The 14,453-nt window shown below is 35.1% G+C and overlaps 1 protein-coding gene across 2 annotated transcripts; it reads right to left on the minus strand.

Moving 5' to 3' along the window:
* Positions 1 to 2,332: 2,332 nt before the first annotated feature.
* Positions 2,333 to 14,237, minus strand: LOC126820512 (uncharacterized). Of its 2 annotated transcripts, XM_050548545.2 has the most exons (6): positions 14,062 to 14,237; positions 12,313 to 12,498; positions 12,052 to 12,231; positions 11,163 to 11,237; positions 6,898 to 6,966; positions 2,333 to 5,308 (listed from the first exon to the last, which is right to left on the minus strand). In XM_050548545.2, exons 1-6 carry the CDS (start codon positions 14,153 to 14,155, stop codon positions 5,010 to 5,012), a joined length of 903 nt encoding a protein of 300 aa, XP_050404502.1. In that variant the 5' UTR covers positions 14,156 to 14,237; the 3' UTR covers positions 2,333 to 5,009. The 2 variants fall into 2 exon arrangements, with proteins under 2 accessions (XP_050404502.1, XP_050404501.1); XM_050548544.2 differs by having other exon boundaries at positions 12,052 to 12,498.
* Positions 14,238 to 14,453: the final 216 nt, after the last annotated feature.

Raw genomic sequence — 14,453 nt, forward strand, 5'->3', positions numbered from 1 at the left:
AGCGAAGTTATTTATTTACTTTGGATGTAAAGGGAAGCAACTCTATTTAGTTTTTCAACACACTACTGGCCTACTGACTGTTCATTTCTGTTCATAAAGGTGCCACCAACTCAAGTAAAACTATTATGAGAGGATAAAATATGAAAATGCCAGATGAAAAAGAAGGTCGAGTTGCATAATTAATTATGAATCAAGAAGTAACGAAAAACAATCTATAGATTACATGTAAATAGCTAATATAAATTGATTCTTTTGAGTTGACAATCTTCCCCACTATTATTGTTGTCCAGTTTATACAGTAAATATGATCATCTTGAGAACTAAATAACACTGACCAATTTTACTTTGTGATGAGATGCATGTGTGCAGGGGTCAAGCTGTAATGAAAGCACCACATCTAACTGGTGTCAAGTGACCTCACACCACGAGTACGACTAAATCCCCTTATAAAATATATCTTACGGTATGCTGATAATCATTATGTTAAAAAAGATCAATGTTTTTATCCTCTCAAATTTATTTAGAGTATTTGTCTTTATTTCATAAACAATTACTGTGTATATACACAGATATACTGATATGTTCACCGATAAAAATTTACCCAAAATACAGATCTATATTTCGTTTTTTTGTTTTTTTTATACTTTCAATGGCCTAAACTACATGAAGATCTGACCAGTTCTAGTGAAAGTTTGCGTCGGGGGTCTTACCAACATCTTTTGACCCTGTGACATCAGACATTGATTAATCAATCAGCGTTGACGTTTCTAGTGGTTTACCCACAGTTCCATGCATCGCACGCCAAGAAGTCGCTGTAACAGTCTGTTTGGCTAATCTTTTACTTCAACCAGAATGCGTGTTATATAACAACTCTTCCAGATCCTAGTGTTGTGAAGACAAGTAAAACAACATTTTAAACTATAAAAAACGAAACAAAAAGGATCTTGTGTTTTAATCATATTGAGCTCTAGCATTCTTGACGACAATTTGTAATCAAGGTTAAGCTCGAGACCGCAGATGTAATTAGAGGTTTACTCAAGCTCTGTACTTAATTTCGTTTCGGTAAGTTACTCCACTGTTTTGTTTGGATTCGGTTGATGAGGGTGAAATAATACATCTTTGACAACGAAATACGCTGTTTTCCATTCTCAATCTCTTTTTTCCAATTTTCACGCGAAATGGAAAAAGAACAAAAAAAGAATAGTTTTGAGAACGGTTCGAAAAGCAGTATTAATTTACGATTGTATTTAGCATTCTAATAAACAACATCTGTTTTTCTTTATTAACATAGGAAAGCATTTTGGTTATAAATAGCTGCAGCGGAGCGCTTTTTATTTACTGGTATAAAGTGATGACGTCATGAAGATAAAATGTTTTGGTTAACAGTAAAACACTCGTAGTTCAAATATTGTCACTGTAAAAAAAAAAAAAAGAAGCTCTCTATACTGCTCTTTATGCTAGAAATACGTACCGATTTTATCCACTCTCGCAGCATGTTTCTGTTAACAATGAAATACACCGTTTTCAATTCTCGATCCCTTTATTCTCCTACCTCTGATATTTCGGACTGTTGTAAAAAGGTTTCATACAAAAGAATACCGATTAGACTCTGTATAGAAGAAGTTTAAAAAAAAAATTTAGGTGGACTTTTCGGGAAACAGGCGTCTAAACTTGCTCGAAATCGTAAAAAAACATACTTTTCAAAGTCACATAACTTTTTGAGTTTGTAATATAAACTTGTCACTTCAGTACCATCTGATAAACAATGCAATTCGCTATTAAACGATATAAAACTTTAACTACTCAGTAAACAACCAATTTATACAATGCATTTTGCGCACAGACACCCATTTTTCTTGGATACTTTTCTTGAGTACTTCCGGTCAATAGAGAATTTCAAAAATACTTTTATGCACTACTTCAGATATTCCTCTTTATGCTCCTGAAGGTTCAAAAAGATCGAAGTAGTCGTTATAAAGTAGTACAAACTGTACGATTTGACTAAACTGTGGGAAAAAAAAAAGGGAAAAATCAAAATTAGCAGTTCAGAATGTTAATTCAGATTGATGTCAGCTATCCAAAAATGTAAAAAGAATTTAAAAATTCCAAGAAATAAGAATTTTAGAAAATTTTCTAATTTTCACCAAAAAATGAATAGTACAAAGTTTCTAAATTTGACGTTTTTTAACTGCTATCTGCTCAGCAATGTCTCCTGCTATCCAAAAATATAACAGAATTAACAGAATTATGGCCGAGATCTCTATCTCTTATAGTTGCAGAGATATATTAAAATTTTAGGATAAATATCAATAAAAAATGAGAAAAACAAAAATTAAATGTACATTCTTTTTGAAAGCTTTAAATTTATTATACTATGTACATGTATATAACATTAGGCATATTTTAAAGGTTACCAACCTTTTCATAAATTATTATTCCTGTAATTAATTTTTTTTATTTTGTAAAATAAATGTAACTTATCTTGAAAGTGCATAGTTGATTTAAATTTATGACCTGTTATAGATTGGTTCACCAGAAATGAAGCCCTGCCAAACCCACAACTATGCAAAGTGGCAAACCTTATGAAAACAAATTAACAGCATGTACTGTAATGATTATAGATCATCTGAACTTGTTTTAAATATACATTTTTCATGTTCATTATTATGATGACCTAACAGAAATTTCAAATCACCTGACACCATTTCTCATGTGACAAGTTCACAAAGCTAACACGCCTTTGTAGTATTGTTGTACACAAGTATAATAATACAAGATAAATGCAGACAAAAAATTAATTAAGTTCACTAAGGCTTTTAGCCATTTAACACATTTAGATCATTGCATTTTCAAAAAGAAAATGAAAAGATAGGTTGCCAGGCAACCAAACATACGCCCACAACAGCTAAGTTGTCCGGGCAGTCAACAAGTGTTGTCGCATATTTTTTCTTTTGTCAGTAATGTGAGCATTTACAACACATGAAATCTGATTACGATTAATAACCCATGAAGTAGTTATCAGAAAACTTTAGAATTTGTTTCGATTGTTTGTCTCATGACCTTAAACAATTTATATTAACTTTAGCCTCTAGAGCATCCACAAGATTTTTCAAAGTGATCAAGGGCCTTAACTCTGGCAATAATTATCGGAACTCGTTGAAAATGATTAATATTCTTTGTCTCATGACCTTAAACACTGTGTATAAGTTTAAAGTCAATCAGATATTAACTTTAGCCTCGGACGGACGGGGGCGACGACAATATATGACCACATTTCAATGTGGGCATATAAAAAATGATACAAATAATGCTATCATGATACTGTTCTAATATGATTGGTTTATAGATGTCTTTCTTCGAAGACTGAGCTGAAACAGATTTTTGACAGAATAGTCCATTATAATTGACATCTGAAATATGTCACTTACGGATATGACCTGTTGAATCAAGCACAAACATCAGACCACTCAGCCACCCAACCCTCACAATAACAATGAAGGCTTGTCTTCTGTCAGTGATACAAAATTAACCCAGAGCATAATTTTGACTAAATCTTTACGTTAAACCCCACCACTCTGCAAAAGGTACTTGATTGTATTTAGTATAATATAATGAGAACTACCAAATGAAAATAAAACAGAGCAAAGTATTAACGACATACATGTTAGCCTATATAAGGACTGTACGGTACTTCATTTAACTAAGGTGTAACAACATTATATAATTATAATTATATTACATTGTATATAATATTTACTACTCATTTGAGTGCTGTTAGAATTAACAAGATTAGTTTTAATTAAATATGGATGGAATTTTTGAGTTTTTTTTATTACTCTTAATCGTAAATTTTAACTATAGTAATACTTTTGGAGTGCAGGCTCTACCACCTATTGCACCATCTTTTCTTGTTAATTAAGTTTCCATTACAATCGGATGTTCTTCCCCCTAAATAAAGTTCTTCTTCTTCTTCAGTGGTCTTATTATTAAAGATACATTATGTAAGATTTAGATAACGAGCTTGATGTTCTTACTAGAATAGTTCAAAAATAGATAATGAACAAAAATGAATATATTGAAAATTTCATTCCAATTACTTTAGTTTGAACAATGTTCAGAAATTAAAACGTTAAACCCATTGTCTTTATTTCATTGTGTGCGTGTTAAATAGCTTTATTTTACATCCGCTTCCACCGAAGTGATATTGCAGACAATTACATGTTATATATACAAAATGAAATGAAATGAAATGGGGTTTAACGTCCTACTGTTCTGCTCCTATACTGGGCTAATGAAGACGGGCATACGCCATACAGTGTGCTAAGAGGGAAATTTTGCCCGGACAGCGGCACTATCACCTACTCTTATATCGAATTCCAACTGCCAGGGGATCTTTTACGTGCATTCCAATATATACACGGGAACTCGGTTTTTCGTCTCATCCGAAAGGACTAGACAGCTGTCCTTGTCAGGCCCTCCATTCTGCACCACTGACAAAGGGAAACCACGTCGGAAAATCTCGATCAACTTTCTCGGCCAATGCAGGGATCGAACACCCGACCTCCAGGCTGGCGAGCCAGCGTCTTAACCAACTAGCCACTGTGGCTCCCATTATATATACAAAGTGTATTATTTAAAAGGTGATTAGCGAAAAGAATTGAAAGGATTAAAAAATATTTATATATATGTACAGAACAAATAATGACGAGACGATAACAGTTATATAACAAGTGTTACAAAAAATGTGCAAATAGAGACAAACATACACATTTTACAGTCAGACACACATTGCACTGTACAACACGAACATTTGACAAAACAAAAATGGATAGAGACGAACATTTAAACAAATAAACATTGAATGTACATATATATTTATATAAGTCATTTGTGTCGGTCTGAACGTTTTGTCTGGTTAAATGGCAGGGCGTTACAACACTTTTTTGTGGGGTCTGGTCCATTCTTTCTTCCATTTGATCTTCCTGTCTGCTATATATTTCTGAAAACATTCACCACCGCTCATCAAAATCGTGTAATAAATCTACCCGCGGTATTTTCTCAAGATGTTCCAAAAGTTCGGAAACTTTATAGTCAGCAAAATCCTTGTGCATTATGAGTTCCTGAAATGGATCTAGTCTCTGCCATGTACACTTCTGACTATGAATTCTAATTTTTCCGTGATGCCAACCCTTATAATTGGCAATACATTCCCAGCTTTTGGTGTTACAGCCGAACGATAGCTGGTCATTTAGATAATCTATAGAGTCTTTGGATAACTCTTTAACTCTGGTATTTTTTCTTCTGTTTTCTGTGAAGAGGAAAATGTCTTAAATTAATGAAATATTTGTTATTTCTTTTGTCAGTCTAACTGAAATTATGCCAACATTTTATTCCATTTTTATTTTTTGGTTCTTTACTCCACTTCATGGGGGGGGGGGGGATGTGGATGACCGAATGGTTAGCACGTGCGCGCTGTATCATAAGGTCTGTCAATGAATCAACTGGCGTGGTTTTGATTCCCCGGTTGCATGTGGTACGTGACAAGGAGTAGGGTCGTCTGTCCAACCTTCGGTCCTCTTGTTTTCTCCCACTGCTAAAGACCCCAACGCACAAGCGAATTATTGAAATAAAATTGAACCATGTGTTATTCCCAAAATGACCTAACCGCACCTCTCTCTCTACTCCACTTCATCTTGGTTTATAAAAACATTTCTTTATTAACAGGTTTGTTCAGTAAAGTGAAGATGGTGATTTACTCAAGGTCAATGGTATTATTGTGCCTTTTTTAAAACATGTCTGGTCTGAATGTCTAGTTGAAAGTAGTAACACACATGCATTAAAGGGGGACTAAATTTCATATCTTGTGGAATTTGTGTGATGAAAATCGCCACGGAATGTAGTACTACACAGAGAGTTTCAATTTTAAGAAAATATCTTGTAGACCAAACATTTTCCTGAAAATTAGTCAAGTCGATAGATCTTGTGAAATGCTGTATCACACAGGCGTGGGTATTGTTGTGCCGTAGATGGGTCCCAGATGCATCTTTCACAAATTACATATTAAATATATTGGAAAACAAGTTCACATTCGGTTGAACTTCCAACAAAAAATATAACTATTATAGTCTTCTGCATGTCAACAGAAGTTCAAGGAATTTGTATTTTGTCTTATGTCTAATATGTTAAGATATATAACAAAATTTTAATAAAACAATATTTGGAAACTATTAGTTTAACGGCTTGTGTGCCAGAATATACATGTATAATGGTCTAAAGTAGAGATATGATAGCTATATGTATACCTCAGAGTTTTGACCGGGTTGAGCTATGAGAACAAGGTGTTTTAATCAAGTTTTGATCACAAAACCTGACATCCAAAAAATTGTGAAATAGCAGTTTTATACTTAGTCTGATTGTAGACTTAGAATGCATGTCCAGATGAGTCCAATCTATGTTAGCTGTGGCTATCCCATGGCAATAACCAGGCCTGGTTATCAAAATAGTTCCCATATGTTTATTTATTTTAAACGACATACGGGGAGTTTAGAGTTCAGAGCTTATGTATACTTCTAGCTGACTTTCTGTTCACTCGTAATTATGTTAGTAGTGACTCTGGTGAAACAGAATTGCTCTGGTCCACCCCAGACTTCTACTGTACCCAGTCAACAACGACTAAGCCCAAAGAGTTTGCATAAGAACTGAATATAACAGGTTCATGAGAGAAATCTGGGATGGCTACCCAACACTTATAGAGTTCCAATTTTATTTTTGGTTTGACTTCGTTATTCCCGGTTTTGACCAAATGTTTCTGCTGTTTTCCTGGCCAAAAGCAAACCCAGTTGTAAAGACACCTGTGTACAACTCATCAATCCTTTACATTATATCCAGTTAACTTACCAGGTGCTGCTTGTGAAATATTGACTCGATTAGATGTGGCTCCATGAAGGCTGGTGTTCAAATTGTTGTCTGAAGAGAGAAGTAAATTTTGCTCCTATTTAATTCACCCTTCAATCAAAGTGAAAATCACACTTTAAGATACATTATGTAAGATTTAGATAAAGATCTGGCCATTCTTGCTATAATAGTTTAAAAATAGATAATGCAAAATGGATTTATTGAAAATTACTTTATTCTGAGCAAAGTTTTCAATATTTGAAGTTTTGACAAGATGTGGCATAGATTGTTTATCATAGCAATGGTACTTGTTAATCAAGACTTAGCCTTGATTCATCATTTTTAAATTAAATCATCAAATGGTGATTGTGTTTCAATCTGTTCCAATCTTCACCATCTGATGGTCTAAAGAGATGATTATGGGCTGTCATGTGAATAAATATCTAATTATTTAACCTGACCTGGTTATGAAAATAGCTCCCATATGTTTATTTATTTTAAGTGACATACAATAGGGAAGGGAGTTTAGAGCCTATGCAAATCTCAAGCCGACTTCATGTTCACACATAATTATGGAAGCAGCAACTCCGGTGAAACAATTGCTCCGATCCACCCCAGACTTCTACTGTACCCAATCATTATCAACAACGACTAAGCCCAAAGAGTTTGCATAAGAACTGAATATAGAGTTCCAGTTTTATTTTCGGTTTGACTTAGTTATTTGGTTTAGCCCTTCCTGAGCTAGTCCCGATGTCTATGACGTCACGCCTATATTGAATTCGGGTAGTGACTATACTATTAGTAGGGTGACCCATGTACTCACAGAAATACAGTCCACCGCTGATAGTTCGAGACTACCACTGAAGCGTGCACATTCGCCGTGCCGAGACCAACTTTCTGACAGTATGATACTATAAATAGCCATGGCACGTGCAATTCTCTACAAATCTATCAACTATTACAGCCGTAAAAAATTTATTGTTGACGATTTTGAACAGCAGTAAAATTAAGCTTCTTGGTTATTACAGCAGATTTAGAAATTACGTTCGTTTCATTTTTTAAATCGCTTTATCATTAACTGTACCGTTAAGAGCGGCATCTTTTGGTTTAGTACAAATAATATCTCTGAATCACTCGGGTTAGACAGGAACAGGATACTAGCAATAGTTTCATTTGACTTTTACAAGCTTCTTAAAACGATTGTTGAGCTACCTAACGTGCTTATTTCTAAATTCAATTTCTTGTTCTAGCTTTCTGTTATGTTTCGTAAAAAAGTAGTCTTGATTATCCCGACCTGTCAATCAGACGTAGAAATGGTCGATAGACTGGTTAAGCGAGACTAATTTCAAAACAAGGGCACGTAACCTATCTTTTACTCAAAAGTGTCTGGATGTTATGGACGACTCTTGGAACCAGTTTTCAGTCTATTATTTATACATGATTAATGGTCATAGCTTATTAAGTACAACATGATCGTTTATTTAGTGACTATAATTGTGTGAAACTGATTTGAGGCTTGGCATATATACTATTCAAAAAAAGTAGGGGATATTTGATTTTTAAGTGTTATTAAAGTCACCTAATGAAACTGACGAAGAAACAAATGACAAAATGAAATGAAGTTCACATTCATCGATTTATTCCAAATGATCGTTAGACTAAGTAAGGCACAGACTGACCATTATAAGGGTAAAATGATACCCGGGGTCAAACAGCAAAGTTACCACAGCATCACAACCAAGTCAGTAACGGGTAAATCCTCCTCTGTTTGCCAAACAAGCATTGATCCGACGTGGCATACTCCTAATGAGACGTCTAAGGTCATTTTGGTCCAGATTGTCCCATTCCTGTTGCAACGCAGCAGCAAGTTCTTGAACATTGGCAGGACGTTGTTGACGTTGACGTAACCTCTGTCCAAGCATGTCCCAGACATGCTCGATGGGGGAGAGGTCGGGACTCAGTGCTGGCCAAGGTAATGTGGTGATGTTCTGTTGTTGGAGGTAACCTGTAACGATCCTGGCCCTGTGACATCTTGTGTTGTCATCCTGGAAGATGAAACGGCGGCCATGACGTCGTGCGAACGGCACAACATGGACTGCCAAGATGTTGTCCCGGTAGTACTGGCCTGTAACACGCCCTGCAACAACATGTAAAGCCGTTCTTCCAGCAACAGTGATGCCTCCCCACACCATAACAGAACCACCCCCAAATCGATCATGTCTGATGACGTTAACGTCTTGGAAGCGCTCGTTTCGACGACGCCACACCCTCCTACGTCTGTCCAAAAAATCAACAGTGAACCTTGACTCATCTGAAAACATCACATTGCTCCAGCGTCGATTATCCCAGTGTTGACGATCCCTACACCAACGACGTCTTGCCTGAATGTGATGATCTCTCAAACAAGGGATCACGCGAGGACGTCGGGCGCGAAGGTGACCCCTATGCAGTCGATTCCGAATCGTCTGGCCACTCACTCTCACACCAGTGTCTGTTTGAAGACGAGCGCTGATCTTATTTGCTGTGATGACACGATTTCTCAAGGCCAAGGTACGGATAAATCGATCCTGGGCTTGAGTAGTCGCCCTTGGTCGACCTGAGCGTGGTCTGTCCTGTACAGATTGTGTATCACGGAATCTGGACCATAGCCTGCTTATGACAGACTGAGAAACATTCATTGTCCGCGCCACAACCGCCTGTGTTGTGCCGATCTGTAGCATGCCAAGGGCACGTAACCTTTCATTTTGGGTAAGCCGACGCATATCAAAATTTGTTTTCTGGTCACTAAAACAATTAAACTGATGTTTCCACCCTGGAATTCAATGCCACAATGACTGTAACATTCAAAGTCAGAGTCGTGCAAATCTTGGGTTGGACCCCCATGATGATCCCAAGCATCACCTGCATTCCATGCGGTAGCTATTGGTGCGTTTGGGCGTCACATGTAACTGGAAATGTTTCTTCTGTTTGGTTCTATAGTGACTTTTTTCGTAGTCATTTGCATATTTTAGTATTATGCCACCAAAATCAAATATCCCCTACTTTTTTTGAATAGTATATATAAATATTGTGGCGTAATTGTCGAGATATATGGAGATATTTATTTATGGTGGGTCACCCTACTATTAGTGGGGATTCTTCTTGTGATGAAAATTCAGATGTTTGTCACAAAGTAAAGACACAAAAAAGGGAGACTTCTCCGGAGGAAATTATTCGTCTGCTTTTATACAGTCGCGCACGTAGATCGCTACCAATATAGACGTATACGATATGGTCAAATTGGTTACCATGGCAACCCTAATGTGAATATTTCGGTATATATTATTGTTATTTTCCAAATATTTAATTTATTTTTATTTTATTGTTAATAAAAACTTGTTACTGATGATTTTTATATGTGTGTTGCCTACCGCAAAATTGTCAATACTGCTCGTTTACATTTTATTATTTTTAGAAAAAAACATTATTATCACAATTTAGTGACTTTTCCCCCAAAAACCTATACTATTCTTACCAAAGAGATATCTATCATGTTAATAATCAATATAGCTTTATTCCTGACCATCTTGAATTTTTTAATGACAAGAAAATATCCAATATTTCATTTATGACAATAATATGGCAGCCATTTTGAAACACACTGGTAACCATAGTAACCATAAAATCTAAACTAAACATATGCAAAAATCCCAAGTCATATATAATGGATATACATTTGCAATTTTACAGTTGTAGTCGCATTCATATTCAAGGTATGCATGGTTTTTCACAACAGGGTCTAAAGCTTGATTTTTACTCAATATTTGCATAGCCCTCTATGGGTATGAAGTGGTTAGCTCAGGAAGGGCAAAGTTTTCAATATTTGAAGGTTTGACAAGATGTGGCATAGATTGTTTATTATCATAGCAATGGTACTTGTTAATCAAGACTTAGCCTTGATTCATCATTTTTAAATTAAATCATCAAATGGTGATTATGTTTCAATCTGTTCCAATCTTCACCATCTGATGGTCTAAAGAGATGATTATGGGCTGTCATGTGAATAAATATCTAAATATTTAACCTGACCTGGTTATGAAAATAGCTCCCATATGTTTATTTATTTTAAGTGACATACAATAGGGAAGGGAGTTTAGAGCCTATGCAAATCTCAAGCCAGTTTTATTTTCGGTTTGACTTAGTTATTTGGTTTAGACCAACCAAAAGCAAACCCAGTTCTAAAGACCCCCGCAACTCACAAGCCTTTATATTATATCCATTTAACTTACCAGGTGATACTTGATTTTCTGAAATATCGACTCGATCAGGTGTGACTCCATCAAGACTTGCATTCAAATTGTTTTCTGAAGAGAGAAGTAATTTTTGTGCCCAATTAATTCACCCTTCAATTAAAAAGAAAATCACACTTTGAGATGCATTATGTAAGATTTAGATAAAGAGTTGTCCATTCTTGCTATAATAGTTTAAAAATAGATAATGCAATGTGAAAGTATTGAAAATTTCATTCAAATTACTTCATTCTGAGCGAAGTTTCGCCAAGATGTGACATAGATTGTTTATTATCGTAGCAATGGTACATGTTAATCGAGACTCAGACTCGATTCACCATTTTTAAATTAAATCATCAAATGGCGATTGGGTTTAAATCTCCAACATCCGATGGACTGTAGTGTTTATTGTGAGCTCATCATGTCAATGAATCTGAATACATGAATAATAGGTTATATAACATTAAAAGCTGAAATAAACACCTGCAATAGGCAGATTTAGCTCTTAGTCTTACATGTACATAATGCATCTTTAACTTTAAAGCAAACCATTCATTTGCTGCTGGAGATATTTACTCAGATTACAAAAATGCCTGTAAATCTGAATTGAGTCTTCTATAAAGTTCTAAACAGTATATTGTTTTCTTTCTTGTAAAATCTTTTTTTTTTATGAGGCTTCATCAACCAGACAATGCACTAATCGCTTTGTTTTATAAGACAGACAATAAACTCATTGGTTGTTGGTGGTCATTTGAACCATTTGAAATAGAAAGCTTGTGCAATACACATGACTTCACTCAACCATCCCCTGAAGTCATTTGTAACGCCCTTGCTGTCCATTTCAGGGGTTTCACACCTCAAGCTCGTACATTATTGTAGAAATACTCACCACTGTTTGTTGTTGTGATAGGTAGTGTATTGGGTAATATTTTTTTGTCACACATTTCTAGTTTAGTTTTTGTAGCAACTGTTTTATTAACATCTTTAACAGGCGTGGCTAGACATTTTACTTTTGTTTCATCATCTAAATAGTAAGCACTTCCATTTTTATCAGCTCCTGGTCTTGTGTAAGGCATGGCTAGATGTTCTGTTTTTGTTAAATCATCTGAATTATATGAACTTCCATTTCTATCAGCTTCTGATCTTGTGCCACTGTTATGATCAGAAATGATAGTATCATCAATATTTTTTGGCATGACATTTTCAGATCCATTAATGTTGCGCATGGTGGGTCCATCATATTGAGGATTCTGTCCAGTATTTGTAATCTTACCTTTATTTAAATCTACACTATTAGTTTGCAGAGGAAGGGCTTCATCTAATATAGCTTCAGCACCTAAAATAAAAGCCACAAAGAAAATGATTAATTATAGTCAATTTGCATTATAGGCTATAAACTAATAGTATTTTTGCGATATAAAGACTTAACGTAGTGATCTAAATTCTCTGCAAATTTTTTTTACTAAGTCCTAATAAGTTGTTGTAAGGATAGGCTACTGCCTTTGTGTTAGAACTTTTAGGATTTTAACAGTGGTCCATTGCAAGTGCCGAAACCACTGTCTATACCACTATCTATACATAATGTAATTTAAATTTCCGTTTGACATTGCTATTACGTTTTGTAAACTGAGAAAATGTCTCCAGCAGCACAGGAATGTTTGCTTTAAAGTCAAGTGTGATTTTCATTTCGATTGAAAAAGGGTGAATTAATTAGGCATACAAAGCTAGCAATAAAAATGTTGCGAATCGAATAGTGACACCAGGCCACTGGTCACAGGGTAATAATATTCATATGCTCGAATATCAATTCGATCATAAATGAAATGCGGTTTAACTTACTGCTTTTCTGCACCAGCTGGCCGGGCTATTGTAGACAGGCATTTGCCATGCAGTGTGCTATGAGGGAAGTTTAGCCCGGACAGTGGCACTATATAGTCCACCCGTATTTCAAATTCGCAATCTCAAAGGTTCTTTTCAAACAATCTGAATGACTAGATGATGTTCCCTGTCACCCTCTGTCCTGCAACACTGACAAGGAGTAACAAGCTCGATAATTCAGAACATTTTTCTCAGCCAACACTGTGAACAAACCCCCGAGAGCATCTTACTCACCGAACCATGCACCGCAGCTCACCTGTTCGATTACATTTTCATGTGAGAAAAACTCCCAATAATAGAAACGGGTACCAGAAACCAATTACAGATGATATGATGGTATCAATTTTAACTACATCAAAATGACCCATTTAAACTTAATATAAGTTGATATACAATAATAATAGAATATGATATCGAAATACCATCGTTTGATCCAACGTTTCGTCAGTAAAATACTAACTTCTTCAGTTAGAGGATGGACCCTAACGATATTCACTGTTCCATAACCTTCTGTTTGTGAGTTAACCCCCTTTTCTGAAAACAATTTGAATGCAATGCCACAGTTTTTAACAGATGGATGTAGGACAGTAAAATCAATAGGGCTCATCGAATTAAAAACAAAATCTGATTATAAGCGATCTTGTCAGTCAACATATATTAGATTCAAATGGACATAATCCTGTGGCTGTAGTATATATTTACATAAATTTTGATCAAATTTTTAGCCATTTAGTCAGTTTTGACCAGAGTTAATTTTCACTGTTTTGATTTATCACCTTCTGCAGAACATGCTGAATTCATCCTATCTTTGTAAACATTATTGGACCATATATTTGCGATATTCCATTTTATAGATTCAACATTTTTTTTATTGTGTAGTTTGAAAGGTATTCTAAATACATCAAAGGATGGTCAATGGATGACCATATTCACATATTTACTAATTGTAGCCAATATTAATATTAACTTATGTCTATTTATTGACATACATATATTTTTTTAAATCTCTACAATAACTTACCATTACAAGCTACCTGATTACCGTTGGACCTACTGATATCATTGTTTAAAATATGCCCCAAATAAATTTCTGACATTCCTGTTTCTTCTGCCATTTCTACCGTCTCTTTGGTAAGCACTGTTCTTTTTTATGGTTGGTTGTTTAACAACAAAGCGCAATCATCGTCACCATTTTGTTGCTATTTATAGAAAGGGAAAATCCATATAGTAAAGGGGATTTCCCTTTAGTCTGCAGCCACGCTAAACTATAGAAAAGGTCAATATTTGTACAAATGAAACACGGGATGATATTTATCCATGTTGAGAAAAGTATTATATTTCTGTTTTTTAATAAATTGTTAATCTCGGCGAAATAACTTCGATTAACTGCAAAGTTATTCCCCTTAATTTGTT

The sequence above is a fragment of the Patella vulgata genome, chromosome 5 (assembly GCF_932274485.2).
Source record: "Patella vulgata chromosome 5, xgPatVulg1.2, whole genome shotgun sequence".
NCBI lineage: Eukaryota > Metazoa > Mollusca > Gastropoda > Patellidae > Patella > Patella vulgata.

Excerpts from the sequence above, each read along its gene's own strand:
- LOC126820512 (XM_050548544.2), bottom strand. The coding sequence starts at position 14,155 with ATGGCAGAAGAAACAGGAATGTCAGAAATTTATTTGGGGCATATTTTA. Across the intron at positions 6,967-11,162 it reads AGAAAATCAAGTATCACCTG|ACAACAATTTGAACACCAGC; the intron begins GTAAGTTAAATG and ends TTCTCTCTTCAG. Across the intron at positions 5,309-6,897 it reads TATTTCACAAGCAGCACCTG|AAAACAGAAGAAAAAATACC; the intron begins GTAAGTTAACTG and ends TCCTCTTCACAG.